Here is an 18,340-nt window from a genome sequence, read left to right on the forward strand (position 1 = left end):
AGAAAAATCACAGCGGTGGTCATCTGTGGTCATTGTTGCTGACAGAGGTGACAGGCAGCTTCTAAAAGCACAGCTTCCACTCAGCGCTGAACGAGGGGAAATCAGTGATGCTCTCCTAACGACTGGTTTGAACACGCGGTCCGCTCTGCCGCTCGGAATCCAGACCCCCCCGGTCCGTACCTCCTTGCAGATGGCGGTGCGTCCGCTGCACTTGGGCTGCTGGTAGGTCTTGGGGAGGGCCCTGTAGCTGGAGCCCAGGCGCTTGCAGGAGGCGTAGTCCACCTCGCGGCCCCCAGCCCCCTCCATGTAGCGGTCCGCCAGGCCGGGCAAGCTGTGGGACAGCTCCTTGTCCCCAAGGAACGACTTGAACTGGCTGTACAGCTCCGGGAATTTCCTACGGGTAAAGGGGGGGGGGGGAAGAAACCAGTGGACACATGAACGGAGCGGCCTCCGCGGGAAGCTTGGCAGAACGTGCCGGCGTTTCTTATAGTCGGTCAATGAGCGTCCTTGGCAGCGACCGGGACACATTCATTCCCCGTCCCCAATCGACCCCCCCCCCCCCCCCCGGCCCCCCTCCCTCCGCTCTCTCTAGCGCTTGTGGAGACGTGACTGGGCTGGGCGAGTGTCAGCGATGTGGTGATCATTAATTACAGTCAGGGCAGGTTGGAGATGTAACCGCGTTGTCAGATCTCACTGCAGTACCTGGAGGGGTGGGGGGGGGAGTCAATCTAGGAACAAAACTCATTCTTCCCTGAGAAAGACATCAGGGGGCAGTATGCCCTGTGAAGAAAGTCTCTCCTATATTCTTACCCTGTGACAGTCTCTCCTCCTGTCATGCCCTGTGGAGGTCACTCTCCTACTATCCTGTAAGGGTCTCTCCTACTATCCTGTAAGGGTCTCTCCTACTGTCCTGTCCTGGTCTCTCCTACTGTCCTGTCCTGTAAGGGTCTCTCCTACCGTCCTGTAAGGGTCTCTCCTACTGTCCTGTCCTGGTCTCTCCTACTGTCCTGTCCTGTAAGGGTTTCTCCTACTATCCTGTCCTGTGAGGGTCTCTCCTACTGTCCTGTCCTGTGAGGGTCTCTCCTACTGTCCTGTCCTGTAAGGGTCTCTCCTACCGTCCTGTAAGGGTCTCTCCTACTGTCCTGTCCTGTGAGGGTCTCTCCTACTGTCCTGTCCTGTGAGGGTCTCTCCTACTGTCCTGTCCTGTGAGGGTCTCTCCTACTGTCCTGACCTATAAAGGTCTCTCCTACTGTCCTTTCCTGTGGGGGTCTCTTCTATTTATTACCATGTGATGAAGGTCTCTCATACCCCCCTGCGAGGGTCTTTCCTACGATCCTGCCCTGTGAAGGGTCTCCCTTGGTCCCCTGCCCTCCCCCCGGTCCACTCACCCCAGGAAGGGAGTGACCAGCTGCAGCAGCTCTGCTCCTGACACCACCTCCTGGTTGAAGAGTGCGATGCAGCGCAGGAAGTTCTCGTACACTTCCTGGCTCTTGAACAGGCGGCGAACCTGCGAAAGAAAGAAAAGCACACGGACGGTAGGGAGTGAATAAAGAGGGAGGAACACAGGGAAGGAACGCGGGTAGAAGGGAAGGACTCCCTCCAAAACTGGGTTCTACTGTGGTCCTTCTTTGTACCTTATCAAAGAAGGTGAACTCCCGCATGACGCCGTGCTTCCCTACTGAAGCAAAGGACTGATCTTTGGAACACGAAAACTTCATCTTTTTCTGGATGGTGGGAGGAGAAAAAAAAGAGGTACAAACATCAAACAAAACAGACTTAAAACGACCACCATACTGTACAGAAAAGGGTTCCACAGGAGTGAAACAAAATCATCTTGCGCAATATATTTTGAGAAAGAGGCACAAGGAGACGACAGTAGGAGGGAAGGAATCGAGGAGACTATTGAGGTGATGGAATCAGGGACAGACTATTGAGGTCCCACCCCTCCCTTGTCCCCAGGGCTGGAGGGTGGGCTACCTTGAGCAGGGGGGTCATGTGTGGCAGCAGCATGGGTCTGGGTCTCTTCTTGCTCTGCTTGTTCAGGTCATCCTCCTCAGGCCTCTTCAGAGGCTCCTTCCCCGTCAGAGAGCTGCCTGTGAACTGGAGGGAGGGAGTGAGGGAGGGAGAGAGAGAGAGAGAGAGAGGGGGAGAGGAAGAGAGAGAGGAAGAAAGAGAGAGAAGGGGGGAAGAGAAGAGAGAGAAAGAGAGAGAGAGAACGAGGGAGAAAGAGAGGGGGAGAGTAAGAGAGAGAAAGAAAGAGAGAGAAGGGGGGAAGGGAAGAGAGAGAGAGAGAGAAAGAGGGAGAAAGAGAGGGGGAGAGTAAGAGAGAGAGAAAGAAAGAGAGAAGGGGGGAAGAGGAGAGGGAGAAAGAGAGAGAGAGAAAGAGGGAGAAAGAGAGAGACAGAGAGAGATAGAGAAGGGGGGGTACAGACAAAGGAATTAGAATTAGGATATACACATAAGGCTACTGTATCTATGGTCTGTTGTTCAAGACGTGTCAACTATACATATTATAATCATATACAGACTATAATCATGAGATTTACAAAATACAACATCTATCTCAATGAATTAATTAATTAATTTAAAAAATCTGGTATTTCTCTTTGATTTTTTTTTTTTTAATATTCATAAAGACCAACATGTTATCCATTTAGTCCATGCACATCTGGGCCCATGCACCACAAACATATGGGGGTTGAGATGCACGACTGACCAGGGATCTCTTGGCGTCGGGCAGGAACTGTCCAAACTCGGCCAGCAGGTCCTCCTGGCCCTTGAAGAGACTGGCCACCTTGGAGAAGACCTCGTCCTCAGTCATACCACTGCTGCCTCTCCCACGGCTGTCCCTCACCTCCAACTGCTCCTTCTAGTGGAGGGAAGGGATGATCACACACACACACACGCGCGCACACACACGCGCGCACACACACACACACACACACACACACACACACACAAATACACAGGCAGGCACGCACGCGCACACACACGGACACAGACAAACACACAATCAATCACACACTCAGTGCTGATTATAGGGACATAAAAATAAATCCACACACTTCTCCCCTTGCAGTGACTTTAATTTACAACTGAAACAACTTGAAGACCCAAATGTAGTGATCTGAAATTCAGATCACTACTGAAGTCTGAAGGCAGAGCAAAACACACATGGTTAGATCACCAGAGGAACTGTGGCGTTACACAGTAGGCTACATATTATACCACTGCAGTGGCATGTGGCCTTGGCCTAGATACGGTGACAAAAAAACTTCTCTCTAAAACCACAGTTGGTGAACTGAGCTGTACTGTGAATTCACAACTACAGACTGCACAGTTTACTACAAAGTATATGTTTCAATATTCATGCCACTTCCTCAAACAAATTCATTACATAAAACAGATTCTTTAAATAACACTATGTATTCACCGGACAGAAGAGTAGCAAGTCTATCTTTAGACTAGGTGTCCGTGAGACGATCTTACCTGGTATGTGTGGAGGATCTCAAGGAAGGCTCTGTAGATCTCGGGGTGGTCCAGGAAGCGGTTCTTGATCTTGTTGACGTAGCTGATGGCGCTGTCGAACTCCACGGGGCTGGGCTCCGAGGCCGGAGGGGACACGGAGGAGGTGGGCGGATGGGCCTGGCCCTCTCTGCTGGGCAGGGGCAGGGAAAGCCTGCTGGGGGGGTCCGGGGGGCCCGAGGACGAGGACAGGCTCTCCGGGGAGGCCACCGCTTCGCTCTGGGCAGGGCCAGCCTCGGGGGCGGCGGTGGCACCGACGGCCACACTCCCCACCGGGGTGGACAAGCTCTTCCCCTGGCCAGGAGACACCTGACACAGGCAGGGGTTAGAGGCATGCTTCAGTCTAGGTCAGTGTTTGGTTCAGTAAGACAGGTGGACACTACGTTTTTGATCAGTGTGGCACAAATTGAAAGTTCGAAAACTTTCACTTTTTTTCCAGCTTCTCCATGATGATGCAATTACACACAATCACATCAAGTAAAGAAAATATCTCTCCCAGACAAGCCAACCCAGTAACGTCACAACAAAGCCTTTCTTTCTAGTAGAAAGCAAGCCTGAAGGCGGTTGAAAAAAAACTCATGCGACTTAAAATTAAATTAAGTGACGAGGTTCATTCTATTCAGCAGTTCTCAATATACAGAACATGTATACAGAGCAAATTATGAACTGCAAAGTTCTGTTCAATACTGTAATGTTTGACGCACCTGGGCAGAGAAAGGTGACTGCAAGTAGACCATTCCGTTCTTGGGTATCTCTATCCGATAGCCTGGGGGCAGGAAGGCGTTGAAGCCCAACACCAGGTCCGGGTGTCCATGGAAGAGCTGCGACACGCGGTTTATAACCCCCGGTGTGTCGATGCTGCGAGGAGAGGAGAGACGTGGTTTTAGCGATGCTTCAATGGGATGCAGCGAGTGCAGAAACAGACTCTGGGGGAAAAACGCTAGCCAAGTCAAAACAAACTAAAACAGAAAAAGCTCCAATCCCCTCTAACATCACCCTATCCATAAATCATAAAGCTTATACTACACCACCACCACTACTACTACACACCAGATAATACCTATGCTACAACTCTAAGCTTTATGAGGTATGACACCGTACCTTTGAGATTTAAATTCCTTCATTATGTCCAGGAATTTGTTGTATATTCCAGGGTCATTGCCGAATCGTATTTTGACTTGGTCCAGATATGACAGGGCATCTTCCACCTGAAGGGAAAAGGGAGTCCGGGCAGAACAGAAGCTCTTTACTGGGGCTACTCGCTACGCTACATTTCTCGAGCTAATGCAAAATTACATTTGGCTAAAGCACAACATGACATTCACATGACGTTTTTCTTTCACTGATCATGGATGCAGCGCAGTCGGTGACCAGGGCAGGTAGTTTTAACATGGATTTATTGGACAATGGCCCTATTGTGCGTCTACTAAGACTTGCTTTCCGTGGCTGGCGAACCCACTGTCAGCCATAATAAGAATCATTGCACTCGATCACCGATGCAGCCTTTATGCAGCTTTGCATTGAACACTGTCTATAGTTAGATCACCAGCAACAACCACTCTTAAGACAGAATGACAATGAATGCTTAAGCAAACACAAACCACCACTGCAGTGCTAGCTAGACAAAAAACTCGCTCCTATAAGATGTCGTTTTTTCTCAACCGTGGAGCTCACACGAACAATTCATTTGAGCGATTAAAATATAGACCACTCTACTATTTCGAGACCCTAAAAGAAGTAGACGTTTGTATTGAACTGTTAGCAGTCAGATAGCTAACGACCCAGTTACGCTGGCTTCGCCCTCGACTTTGTTCTGCTTGGAAAGGGAGCGAGAAGGAACTTCGTACAATCGTGTAGTTCGCTAGTAACGTTACCAGCTAACGTGAGCTATCTGCTCAGCCACAACCAGTTAACGGGCTAGTTAGCCATGCAAGTTCAATGTGAACCAATATAAGAGCTATATCGTTATGTTTTAGTGGACAGCTGCTGAATCGTGTGGAATAAACGGCAAATGCTGACGAAATAGAAATAGCGAGCTTGCTAATGTAACGTTAGCCATCTGCACACACATTCCATTCAACCCCAGCAGTTGAGCTAGCCTAGCTGCTAGCATCGACGAGGGAAAGCCACCTCGGGAACACAAAATGGTTGTGACTGAGAGAGAGAGAGAGAGAGACTTTTCCCTTTTTCTTCCCGTCTCTTACCTTCAGCTTTTGGAAGTGCTGTTGTTGCACTTGCTTTTGCACAACATAGGCCTTGTCTTGGATTTGGTTTATTTGTTTCGTGTTGCTGTGGGTCTGAATCTTCGCCATGATCCCGGCGGTCGGGAGGCTGGAAGCCACCGCAACTTGATGAGCTGGGAGCTTCGGGTCTATGTGCTGTTGGCTGGCCGACAGATCCTGCTGGGAGCTTCGGGTCTATGTGCTGTTGGCTAGCCGACAGATCCTGCTCCTCGTCGGGTCCCTCGTTTAGTTGACTAGCCAGCAGCCCCGCAGCAAGAGGGAGAATCCACCCTAGCGTGGTGACAAGCCAGGCACTACTCGATGCGACTTTGATTCAACGCCATTATTTATTTAAAGACTAACTAGCGCTAAGATACGACAGGCTGGCTCTTCGGAAAACAAGCTTTGAGACAATGGTCGCTGGTTATGTTATTTTAATAAACTATCGACTGTCTCTTTAAATTCGGCGGCAGCTGTGCAGTCAGTCTCACTCGGCGTCCGGAAGCCCAGGCGATGTGAGCGGTCAGTGCGCAGACTCGGGAGGGAAGGGGTGGAGTTGTTCCTCTGCCCTACTACTCCAAGCTGATAAATGTTAGTAAACATATTGTTGTCACACGAGAGGACTCGTAGCATGCGGACTTTATCATTGTACTGTACATGTATCGGGGTCCATAGTCCCGTTCACGTCATTGTGTGACGACCAGAAGACCTCGGCTTTGATCAGTGATTCATTACATCTATATCAGAGGGCGTGCCACCAATCAATGCGAAATCCTTTGAATAGAGGAACAAAAAAACATTGGGGAGCATCTAGACGTCGGTCACTCCCGCAGCGCGTCGGTTTAACTTGAAATCAGCTTTCTAGCTCAGCAATACACAGCGAGACAAAACGAGAGATTCTGATTAGCATTCAACGTTTATTTATTTGTCACGACAGAAATTCATAGTGTCTGATCAAAAAGGTTAGACGCTTTGATAATTTATAGAAACTATAGCATCACTCCTCCCTCTACTACCAGGGGGAGGTGGTGGAGGAGTACCCTACTCCCATGGCCAATAGCCTTGCTTTATTACAATTAAAGGAGCGGTAAGCACATTTAAGACAGTTGCAGGAGACCAGAATATATCATCCCCGCCGGTCATGCCTTGGGTGGGAAGCCTTGGGCTGCTAGTTTCCATCTGTGGAGCCACTGTTGTAGGGTCATCCCACCTCTACACATCTCAGGAAGAGCTGCTTGGGCAGGCTGGTCCCACCTACACACGCACGAGCACACACACACAAACGCACACACACAGGGTTAGTAGTCGAAAGACAGGGCATGAAGTAGGCCTAGTAACATCAGAGAGCAAAGGCAGTAGGCTATTCTGTTTGTTGTTTTATTATGTTTGTTGTTTTAATCTGTTACCTGTTTACAGGGACTGCAGATGCAAATTAGCCTAAGGCTAACTCTGGTGCGATGCATCAAATGTTTTTACATTTATATTTTAATTGCACATGGTCCCTTCCAAATAAAATTGAAAATGAAATACAAGAATGCCATGCTTCAGCTGAACTCATCAGTTAAGTTTTACTTTATTCGTACCTGTAGGTAGATTTGGTTTGGATTTCAACAACAAATAGTTGGAATCTCCCACAAACAGCGAGTGATCACTACAACACTACCCAATTCACTGTTGTGCACATAGTTGCTGGTAAATTACTTACACTGATAGAGGCTTACAGAGCAAATCAAAGCTATATAAGGCAGTGCTGTTTGACACGGATGCCTGTGGCTCACCAGTAGGAGACGGCGGTCTTGACCTGCTTGCTGAAGGCCAGGCCCTGGGAGCAGCGCAGAGAGAGCTGCCTGACCCGGGGCAGCAGACTCTCCAGCAGCGCCTGGTCCTCCTCGGCCACCCTGGTCACCAGCGCTGCGGGGGACAGAGAGAACGGATGTGAGAGAGAGAGGCGGGGTCTCGCGTCTGTGGAACGGAACTGTGAATGAAATTCAAGTCTCACCAAAGTGTTTTGTTTTCCTACTTAATTGTTGTTCCAACTTTGTAGTTCGTTCTCATAGATCAGTCTGTTAAAACTACAAATTCTTCCTGTGTGACATCACTTCCCTGTCCTCTTCATCCTGAAACTATGTCACTTCCTTTTTCACGTTATAACCCATCGACCTCGTCTCCATCTGACTCACTCGAGCCCGGATTCACTTCCTGTGTTCGAGTCCGTATTTGCAAATCGTAACATAGAATAAAACTATTGTCTTTGTTTGAAACCAGCTTGAACGACCACTCAGCGTGGTCTTTGAAATCTAAACTAAACCAAGTAAGATTTTTCCTTTACAGAACCTAGATGGAATACAGTCCCAGACGTGACCAGGTTTACCATTTATCACCCGACATCGTCGACAACCACATCGGCGGGGGGGGTGAGGGGTTTCAAAGTCAGCTGCCCGAGCTGGAGTGAAGAGTTTGCGGTTACCTTTCTGGTCCGGGGCGGGCAGCAGGGCCCCCTGGCGCTGGACGTTCTCCAGGGAGGAGGAGTGAAGCTGCAGCAGCTGGCGCAGGAACCTCAGCTCCAGGTGCTGAGACAGGGCCTGGCAACACAGCTCCTCTGGAGCCTGGGAGAGAGACAGACGGGAGAGGAGGGGAAGAGGGAGACGGAGGAGAAGAGGGGAGAGGGTAAGGTAAGGAGAGAGGAGAGGAGAAAAGAGGTGAGGAGAGGGAGAGAATGGAGGGGAGGGAGGGAGAGAGAGAGAGAGATGAGAGGGGGAGAGAGGAGAAGAGGGGAGAGGGTAAGGTAAGGAGAGAGGAGAGGAGAAAAGAGGTGAGGAGAGGGAGAGAATGGAGGGGAGGGAGAGAGAGAAGAGAGGTGAGGAGAGGGAGAGAGATGGGAGGGAGAGAGGAGAAGAGGGGAGAGGGAGGGAGAGAGATGGAGAGAGAGAAGAGGTGAGGAGAGGGGGAGAGATGAGAGGGGGAGAGAGAGGGAGAGAGGAGAAGAGGGGAGGGGTGAGGAGAGGGAGAGAGGAAAGGGGAAGAGGGGAGAGGGAGGGAGAGAGAGAAGAGGGGAGAGGGAGAGGGAGGGAGAGAGAGAAGAGGGGAGAGGGAGGGAGAGAGGAGGAGAGGGGAAGGGTGAAAAGAGGGAGAGAACGGAGGGGAGAGGGAGAGAAGGCAGGAGAGAGGGAACGAGAGTGAGTTAGTGAGAGAGGAAGTGAGAGATGGGGCAGAGGTGAGCGTCACAGAGGACCAGTATCTACGCATGGATGGTTTTGCAAGTGAAGAGCGCAGCGCTGGTGCTCTGGTCCTCCTGACCTTGTAGAGAGGGAAGGCCAGGCTCTGACGCAGGCTATGGAAGGAGGGGGAGTGGAGGCGATGGATGGACAACCACGACACCGGGATCCTCCGCTCTCTGAAACACACAACAAATAGCTGAAAACCCCCATAAACAGAGGGCGATCACTGCAACACTGGAGGGCGGCTGTATCTCAGTTGGTAGAGCGGGTCGTTCAGTGATCGAAGGGTCAGTGGTTCGAATCCCGGCTCTGACTGTCCACATGTCGAAGTGTCCTTGAGCAAGACACCTAACCCCAAATTGCTCCCAATGAGCAGGTTAGCACCTTGCATGACAGCTACCGCCATTGGTGTGTGAATGGGTGAATGAGAGGCCATTGTAAAGCGCTTTGAGTGCCGCTAAGGTGGAAAAGCGCTATATAAGTGCAGTCCACACTACACAATTCACTCTACTTGCTGGGAAACTCCTTACACTCCTGATAGACTTACTTGTCATCATCTTCTCTGCCTCTGTGTTCTTTGTCTTCCTGTTCATCAACCTGACTTGAAAGCTGACCAGAATGCTAACTCCCCCCAAACAGGAAGTAGGAAGCTGCTCTTACCCATCCAGCACCCTGCAGTCCAGAGCGGCGAGCGACACGGCGCTAAACTGCCGGGCCTCCTGGGAGACAGAGTTTCGTTGGCCCTTGGCGGCGGCGATGACATCACCGAACAGTGGCGCCAGACTGGTCTGAAGGAACTGGCCAATCTGGGGAGAGGAGAGTAAAGGGGAGAGTCGCAGATGGTCGATGGGAGTTGGTGGAGGGGATGAGTCATAGACGGCTGAATACTGGACATCTCAAGCTAAATCAAAGTGAAAGTGGCGAACGCAGAGTTCCGCCGCCGTTTCCGGGGGCGAGTTTTGCCACGAGGCGCAGCTCGAGCTAACTTCCCCCCTAGCTCCGCTACCTTGTGGTGCTGCCGGGTCAGTTCGGCCTTGGCGGTGGAGTTGGCCTTGATCAGCCCCCTGATGTGTTCCTGCCGGGCGTCCTGGAGGGAGAAGAGAAGACAGGGGTCATGGGTCAGGACAGAGGCAGGCTGGACGGTAACCAGAGTCTGGGGGGGGGGGGGGGGGGGGCTGTTGGCTGTTCTCACCACCAGCTGTCTGAAGTCCAGGATGCTCTGCCATTGGCTGCGGAGGTTCCGCACTGCTTCCTGTCTGTCCCTGGCCCGCTGCTCCATCTGCTGACACTGGTCTCTGACGCTGTCCCGGACCGCCGCCCGCATCACGCCCTGGAGCTCCGCCTCCGACGCGCACTCGCAACACGCACACCTGGGCGAGCAGAGAGAGAGGGGGGTGGGGGTGGGGGGGGGGGTTTCGGAGGACATTACAACAGACCCAGTCATCTGGACTTACCGCCTGTCAATAGAATTAGGTGAAATACTTCTGTGGGGAGGCTGAACAAACATGGAGAAACGTCTGGAGTGACTCACTGTAGCAGGGCGTCGGCCTGAGGCTCCGCCCCTCCCGGAGTCTTCTTCCGGAGGGTCTGGACCTGGTTCTGGAGCTGCTGGACCCTGTAGCGCGTCTGGGACAGCTCCGCCAGACTCTGCTCCACCCCCTCCCACGCTTCCTGGTTCGGCAAACACCGACACGGGTGATCGAACAGAGAGAGGGTGTTCCAGAGGATCAGCTGGAGTGCGTGTGTGTGTGTGTGTGTGTGTGAGTGAGTGAGTGAGTGAGTGAGTGAGTGATTGAGTGAGTGAGTGAGTGAGTGAGTGAGAGAGTGAGAGAGAGATAGCTACCTCCAGGAGAATCTTCACAGATGGTAACTCCTCTTCTTCCTGTCTGGAGATGTCCAGGAGGTGGTTACTCTCATAGTTAAACCTAAAACACACACACACACACACACGTACGTACGTACGTCAGAAACATTGTGGTTGAATCGGCTGTGTTGTCCTAGTCGAGGAGTGCAACTTACAAGAGGAGCAATGACTTGCGGCTCCAATAGACCAGATAGGGCAGATCTAAGAGGAGAGAGGCGGAGCCTCTACGCTCTACCCTTCAGTCATTAGAGGAGTAGAGAGGCGGAGCCTCTACCCTTCAGTCATTAGAGGAGTAGAGAGGCGGAGCCTCTACCCTTCAGTCATTAGAGGAGTAGAGAGGCGGAGCCTCTACGCTCTACCCTTCAGTCATTAGAGGAGTAGAGAGGTTGAGCCTATATGCTCTCCCCTTCAGTCATTAGAGGAGTAGAGAGGCGGGGCCTCTACGCTCTACCCTTCAGTCATTAGAGGAGTAGAGAGGCGGAGCCTATATGCTCTCCCCTTCAGTCATTACAGGAGTAGAGAGGCGGAGCCTCTACGCTCTACCCTTCAGTCATTAGAGGAGTAGAGAGGCGGAGCCTCTACGCTCTACCCTTCAGTCATTACAGGAGTAGAGAGGCGGAGCCTCTACGCTCTACTCTTCAGTCATTAGCGTGTCGAGGTTAGGGCTAATGGGCTTGATATGGGACCAAGGCCAAACAGAGCTGGCTGTATTTTACCGCAGAGCTTCAACGTCTCGTGCTACATCCAGAGAGGCCAGCTTCTCCCCCAGGGCTCTCTCCTGGAGCAGCGCTAGGTGCAGCAGGGCGGACAGCAGCTGGTCAGGGGGATAGCCTCGCAGCAGCTCCTGGAAACGGGACAGGAAACGGCAAACATATCACTGAAAGTGGTGTTTAAAAAAAAAAAAAAAAAAAAAAAAAAAAAAAAAAAAAACAGTCGAGCATTCCATTGTACACGGTGTCTGCATCTTGTACACAATGACAAATAAATATGCTTGAATCTTTGAAAGAAAGTGTTTTAAACCAGTGTTTAAGTGTGCCACAATAATTTATCAATCAAAAATAATTCATAACATTGGCAGGTTTCCACAAAAGCTTTGCTTCACCTACTCCATTTAATTGGATTTTATAGGAATTGACAAGAGCGAGTGTTCAAAGAGTTGAGAGTCAGCCAAGGCCATTAACTAATTATGGTAATGGAAAATGCCTTATATAGCACTTTTATCCAAAGCAAAGCAATATTACAACGGCCCATCATTCACCCATTCACACAAAAATGGCAGCAGCTGCCAAGTAAGGTGCTAGCCTGTCATTGGGAGCAATTTGGGGTTCAGTGTCTTTCCCAAGGACACTTTGACATGTGGACGGGAGGGGCGGGGATTCGAACCGCTGACCCTACAATCATTGGACGACCTGCTCTACCTCCTGAGCCACAGCCGCCCCAATTAATGAATACGATGCAGGGTGCTTGACACAATGTAGCCCTTTTCCTAACAACAACAACAACAACAACCCCACCACCACCACCTACCTCAACCAAACTTAACCACTGCTGGAACACCGCCACCCTCTCTTCACGGGTCATACTGGAGAGACACAGCAGAGACAAGATTCAACACGGCACAATCCAGCAGCCTGGGTGTATTACTGTGTGTGTGGCCGGTCCAATCAGAGCGCGGCGGCGGCCAGAGAGCCGAGCCTGGAGGGAGGCCGTCCTTACTGTGCCGTCCCCGGAGGCCTGGTCTTCAGCTCACTCTCCTGGAGAGACCGGAAGAACAGCAGCCGCTCCTCACACAGCTCTCTCACATCGCGCTGGCCCAGGGGGAGAGAGACCACCAGCCGTCAGCTTGCTCTGCTATTGCCATGTTATTACGATGTCATTGCTACGCAGAGCTAGTCAAGTTAGCCTTTTCCCCATTGTGCTCCAGAGGCATGGAATACGCTTCACATTTCATTTAAATTTTTGTTTTAGTGCCCGTTGGAGAATTTAAAACTCTTGCTCAAAACTCAGCTATAACTGAGGCATTGTGGCGTGTCTGTCTTTGCTAACACTCTAGGTCACCCTTGGAAAAGAGACTGTGTCACAATGGGTTTTTTTTCCTGGTGAAATAAAGGTTATAAAGAAATAAATGTATAAGAGTAGTTTGTTATAGAGTATATATAACATTATGAGTATATATAACATTAACAGTATATATAACATTATATTATAACATATAATATAACAGTATATATATACAATTATATTATAACATATATAACATATATAATTTGTTATAGAGTATATATAGCTTATATTGTATAAGAGTAATTTGCCAATCCACATGTAACCCCGTGTGGGAAGTCCTCACCAGGACCTGGGGCTCGGCGCCTGCAGGGTTGAGGTCGTCTCTGCCGCTGCTGAGAGATGCTTCGCTCCCAAACACCACCTCCACCTCGGCCTTCCTGCATCAACACACACCGCAGACAGGCCAGCTGGTACCTCCATGGTAGTGCTTGTGTGTGTAAATGCGTGTGTGTAAGATACAGTATAACTTTAATGAGTTGTATCTAATCTACACCTGTGTGTGTGTGTGTGTGTGTGCGGCCAAGTGCTTTTCTGCTTGCTGACTTTGCCCTTTCCAGGAACTAGCTTGCACACACAGCTGGCGCAGCAGCTGGTCCAGATTGGAGGTGGTCTCGTGTGCGGACGGCGTACTTGGCCAGCTGCTCCAGGGCCTGGCGGTGCCCGCTGGTCCGGCGGGTCTCGTCGGCGAGGGCGTGGCGCTCCCTGGTGCAGCGTTCCCTGAAGGCCTGCAGCAGCAGCTCCCGGCGCCGCTGCTCCTCCAGCTCCGCCCAGCTGCGCCCGGTGGAGCGCTCTGTCAGCGCAGCGCACGCCACGGACAAACAGGGAGAGGGAGAGTCGTTCACCAGATCGCCGCAAACCCACGTCAGATACAGTTAGTAGTGTTGTAGTCAAGACCACCTAACCCCAGAGCCAGACCACACACTGTTCTTTAACGAATGAAGAACACACACACACACACACACAGTGCCCCCTATTCTAACAGTGCCCTATAGCCTCACAATTACGGCGGCTATAAGAATAACCGCGCCTGCTATTCTTACAGTGCTGTATCTTGTTTTAGGAAATTGTGCTTTCAAAACCGAACTAACTCCAGCCCTATCACTAATCTGAATATAAGGTGTTTATGGCTAAATGTTTGAAATAGGTAGGTTAGGCTACATCCATCTGCTGTAAGAATATAATACATTAATGACTAGCTCTGCTAACTAACACCTTGTGGCCAGATGTTTCATGACAACATGAACACTGCAGGGGGGTTTACTGTATTGAGAAGACCTAGTGATACAGGAGGGCACCATACAGAAGCAGCTTAGCTAAAGTAACACAACGTAAGCTAGCTTCGGTAGCGTACGAGCTGACCTTTCTTTATGCTTCCTTTCTAAACGACGATAAAAGTCGGACTTGGTCCCAGCAGTCGTGTAGCATCACAGTATTTACACACTGCTGTGCTTTTTTTGTGTGTAGATTTGCACAAAAATTCCTCATGATTTTCCTCAGTCACTTTATTAGACTGAGCGCAGGAGGCGGGTTGATGACACAACCATTAAATGGTAAATTGGTAAATGGACTGCACTTATATAGCACTTTTCCACCTTAGCGGCACTCAAAGCGCTTTACAATGGCCTCTCATTCACCCATTCACACACACATTCACACACCAATGGCGGTAGCTGCAATGCAAGGTGCTAACCTGCTCATTGGGAGCAATTTCCTTGCTCAAGGACACTTCGACATGTGGACAGTCGGAGCTGGGATTCGAACCACTGACCCTTCGATCACTGAACGACCCGCTCTACCAACTGAGCTACAACTGAGCCCCAATTACATTTTTTCAAATTAGTGACACGTTATTGGTTGCATTTGAAGCGGGGAGTTTTACATCCAGTCACAGTAATGATGTTAACAAATAAATGAGACAACGCACAGACACTCCTACAGTTGTGGTCTTGACCAGTCTTGAAATAAAACCGAGTCCTCTGTGTCCGAGACGAGACCGAGTATGTAATGACTGGTCTCAAGTACTACAAACTTCCAGAAAACTGCAGGTCTGCTGCAACTCTTGGTTCTTTTAAAACAAGCCTGAAGACTTTTCTTTTTGCCACTGCTTTCTAAGAGGAGTTATGTTTATCTGTATACTGCACTGTAACTTTTATTCCTGTATTCTATTTGTCCTGCTTTTTGTTTAAATGTCTATAATGTCTTGCTTTTTGTTTTAATGCTTTTAATGTCTCATGTAAAGCACCTTGAATTGCCCTGTGGCTGAAATGTGCTATATAAATAAACTTGCCTTACAACACTAACAGTTAGGCCCATACATATTTGGACATTAACCCAGTTTTCATCATGTTGGCTCTGTACACAACCACAATGGATTTGAAATGAAACCTTCAATATGTACTTTAAGTGCATCTTGATCATTTCAAATCCATTGTGGTGGTGTACAGAGCCCAAATGATAAAAATTGTGTGAATGTCCAAATATGTATGTATGTAGGAGTAGAGGACAAGCTGGTTGGTAATAATAAAATCAGGTGTTTAAGTGGTATTAATATAAAGCATCTCCAGTGTTAGGGCTTTAGGCCTACATTAAAGTACTCAGAATATTATGATGGGTGTGAATTCATACATATGGTGAAGGGTAAAGTCATGAATATAGTATAGTTTGGTCAGAAGGGAGTGTGAAGGCTCCATCTCATGTCTACTGTGTGTAGTTGTGTGTATTAATCATCACACGTCAGCAGCCAGTCCAGGACATTTAATGTGTCCAGAACCCGGCGCTGTGTGTTGCAAAGGAACAAACGAAGGAACGAACGTGTGTGCAGTGTTTCCTGTGCAACTGATCTCTTGGTGTGGTGGTGCCAAGCTCAAGACCACCAAAATAGGGAGGATTTCTAGACCAAAGCGGGGGTCTGGGCGTCCTCCCCCAGAAGAAGAAAGTTTCAGAGACCTAGTTTCCTGTATTCTGGTGACTTTTAAAGAATGAAAATAGCAAAATCGTGAGACATACATTGAAAAATGTTTAGCCTACATGAAATATGCTTTCTTTAATTCTGAGTTATGGGGTGAGAATAATAGATAGAATGTTAAATTAATGTTTGATGCCTATTGATGCTTAACTACATACTCCTACCTTCTAAATCATCAGACTCTTTCTAATCTCTCATCTTCACTGTCCTGTCCCCTTCCTTCTCCTCTCTCTTCTCCTGCTCTCCTCTCAACAACCTCTATCCTCTCCTCTCTCACCTGTCCCTCCACTCTGTGCTGGTCCTGTCTTCTCCTACCACAACCACTGCCTTTTTTACATAGCTTACATAAATAATAGGCTAGATTAGGCTACGCTTAACTGATATTTTGTTGCATTTGCTCTTGCTTTGACTGGCACTTTTTAGGTGGTAATATACAGTATATAGCCTAATTTGTATAATTATTTTTTATATCAAATGTATGGTATGGCGGCAAGGATTTTGCAACACTGAATGAATGAATAATGAGTGATCAGTGTGTGGTGGTGGTGGTCCAGTCACCCTCGCTGGCCAGCTGGGCCTCGGTGCCGCTGATCTGGGAGTCCAGGTGGGTCAGCTCTGCTCTCAGCTCCTGGATCTGCTGCTGCAGCTCCTGACACCTCACAGCCTCACCCTGGCCCTCCACCTCCCTCAACTGCACACACACACACACACACACACACACACACACACACACACACACACACACACACACACAGTCAACAACAGTGATTTTGAGCTGACACAGGATGTGGTAGATAGGAGGACGTAGAGACACAGTTGGAAGTGAACAAGTCGTCATACCTCCTTGTCTTGCAGTACTTTGTACCTGAGAGATCATGTCAAGGACTCCAAATCCGTAATACTGGAGGCTCATGAGACAGTTAGACATGTACAGTAGTAGTTTGTGACTAAAGTAGGTTCAACTAGGTCTAATGTAAAATGTGACTTTTCAACTTCAGGCAGACCAGTCTGTCTGGACCAGAAAGGATACCATTGAAGGTTCCCACGCATGACCCTGACATTCCTGCATAGAGAGAGAGAGAGAGAGGGAGAGAGAGAGAGGAAGAAGGGGAGAGACAGTGTGTGTTTAGGTTATTATCAGAAAAAAACTGCAACTGGGCATGGTCTCTAGACAGGGCTACCTGTTCACCGCTCACCTCTGTTGGTAAACATGTTGTGTGATGTATTTCCATATGGAGGCCCCGGGTCCAACGCATAAACTGGATGAAAACAGATACCAGAAGAGACTTGAGCAGGGATTAGACAGTGAGCCAAATCACTTACTTCAAACCTGTAGTTCAGATCACTTAGTGGTGGGCGTCACGGTGTCCGAGTACCCAGAATCCCAAAATAAAACAGATTGCTCTCCCTCACTGTCCTGTCCCTGACCAAGACATGGACATGAGCACTTGGAACTGGTCCAGCCCGCTGATAATGGCTGCCTACCTTTGGCTGCCCTTGGAGGAAGGACACAATGGATGGGAAAATGCAGAGAATTTCCTCGGTGACCACTTATATCTAATATATATATCTAATATATATATCTATATATAATGAGTGAGTGAGTGAGTGAGTGAGTGAGTGAGTGAGTGAGTGCATATAATCGACCTTTCCCTTTTCCCTAGATAAAGCGCGAGTTCACATGATTTGAATGGAAGAGATTGAATGTAACCCACGTTTTGAAGTAGCCGTCATGAGGGAGGCTCTTAGCAGGTAGACTGAATTCCTCTGTAGCCCATCTCTTTAACTCCCGAGGAAGGTTCCTGTCCCCCATCCTGGGAACCCAAACAAACGTCAGCTAGACATGAATTACTAGCTAACGTTCAATCAATCAAAGCTTTATTTATATAGTTAACGTTCGCTTTGTCGGTAGGCCAGAAAGCGAAGGCTTCTGTTAGATCACTATTTTAGCTGACTATCACCGCGAGAGTAAATGTTAAAATCGAAATATAATATTACTTGCCGACTAGTTCGATAACGTATCGTGTTTTGGGCCGAAGACAACTTTTACGATCTGCTCGTTGTTTACGTTTCTGACAATTCAACTTCCCGCCCGTCTGCATATCCGGTGATGTTTGCTTGTGTTCTTCTTCTTCTTCTTGAGTTGTGGATCGCAAACCGATGTGTAAAAGTGCATACCGCCACCTACTGTTCCAGAGTGTGTAACATAATGTAACATACTTTTAGGTTATCAAAAGTAGAAAGAAAAGATTGTACGATACAGTAACTTTAAGAAAAATAAAGAGAGCCTTGCAGCATTCCCTCATTTTCTCACCCATCCCTAAAACCCATGCCAAGTTCCATCTCCGTCCAAGGTCTCCGGTTCGATCCCAGCTTCTGGAGTGTGCCGAAGTGCCCTTGAGCAAGACCCTGAACCCCCAAATCACTCAAGACCCTGAACCCCCAAATCACTCAAGACCCTGAACCCCCAAATCACTCAAGT

At 49.1% G+C, this 18,340-nt stretch overlaps 2 protein-coding genes across 2 annotated transcripts in view; both read right to left on the minus strand.

Annotated features, from left to right (window-relative positions):
• The window catches only part of sin3b (SIN3 transcription regulator family member B), a 22,396-nt gene extending 16,324 nt beyond the window's left edge, over nt 1-6,072 (minus strand). The window contains exons 1-9 of the mRNA XM_084461751.1: nt 5,730-6,072; nt 4,627-4,733; nt 4,230-4,383; nt 3,490-3,834; nt 2,717-2,869; nt 1,978-2,100; nt 1,635-1,724; nt 1,389-1,507; nt 181-394 (exon numbers count right to left, since the gene is read on the minus strand). Of these exons, the coding sequence (XP_084317877.1) occupies nt 181-394; nt 1,389-1,507; nt 1,635-1,724; nt 1,978-2,100; nt 2,717-2,869; nt 3,490-3,834; nt 4,230-4,383; nt 4,627-4,733; nt 5,730-5,837 (1,413 nt within the window). The 5' untranslated portion in view covers nt 5,838-6,072. The remainder of the gene's footprint in view (nt 1-180; nt 395-1,388; nt 1,508-1,634; nt 1,725-1,977; nt 2,101-2,716; nt 2,870-3,489; nt 3,835-4,229; nt 4,384-4,626; nt 4,734-5,729) is intronic.
• A 684-nt stretch (nt 6,073-6,756) lies between these two features.
• On the minus strand, nt 6,757-17,953 carry haus5 (HAUS augmin-like complex, subunit 5). Its single transcript, XM_084461652.1, has 20 exons — nt 17,861-17,953; nt 17,574-17,672; nt 17,055-17,117; nt 16,889-16,921; nt 16,699-16,723; nt 16,417-16,549; nt 13,524-13,683; nt 13,177-13,270; nt 12,546-12,637; nt 12,357-12,411; nt 11,546-11,673; nt 10,809-10,890; nt 10,497-10,636; nt 10,158-10,335; nt 9,972-10,052; nt 9,626-9,771; nt 9,045-9,141; nt 8,215-8,353; nt 7,526-7,658; nt 6,757-7,001 (listed from the first exon to the last, which is right to left on the minus strand). Exons 2-20 carry the CDS (start codon nt 17,669-17,671, stop codon nt 6,887-6,889), a joined length of 1,992 nt encoding a protein of 663 aa, XP_084317778.1. The 5' UTR covers nt 17,672; nt 17,861-17,953; the 3' UTR covers nt 6,757-6,886.
• Nucleotides 17,954-18,340: the final 387 nt, after the last annotated feature.

This window comes from Borostomias antarcticus (genome assembly GCF_949987555.1).
Source record: "Borostomias antarcticus genome assembly, chromosome: 3".
Taxonomy (NCBI): Eukaryota; Metazoa; Chordata; class Actinopteri; order Stomiiformes; family Stomiidae; genus Borostomias; species Borostomias antarcticus.

Bases quoted from the DNA above. Each gene is read 5' to 3' on its own strand.
- haus5 (XM_084461652.1), bottom strand. From the start codon at position 17,671: ATGGGGGACAGGAACCTTCCTCGGGAGTTAAAGAGATGGGCTACAGAG. The intron at 10,637-10,808 runs GTAGCTATCTCT...TTGCCGAACCAG, and splicing joins CTGTGAAGATTCTCCTGGAG to GAAGCGTGGGAGGGGGTGGA. The intron at 7,002-7,525 runs GTGAGCCACAGG...GTGCGTGTGTAG, and splicing joins AAGACCGCCGTCTCCTACTG to GTGGGACCAGCCTGCCCAAG.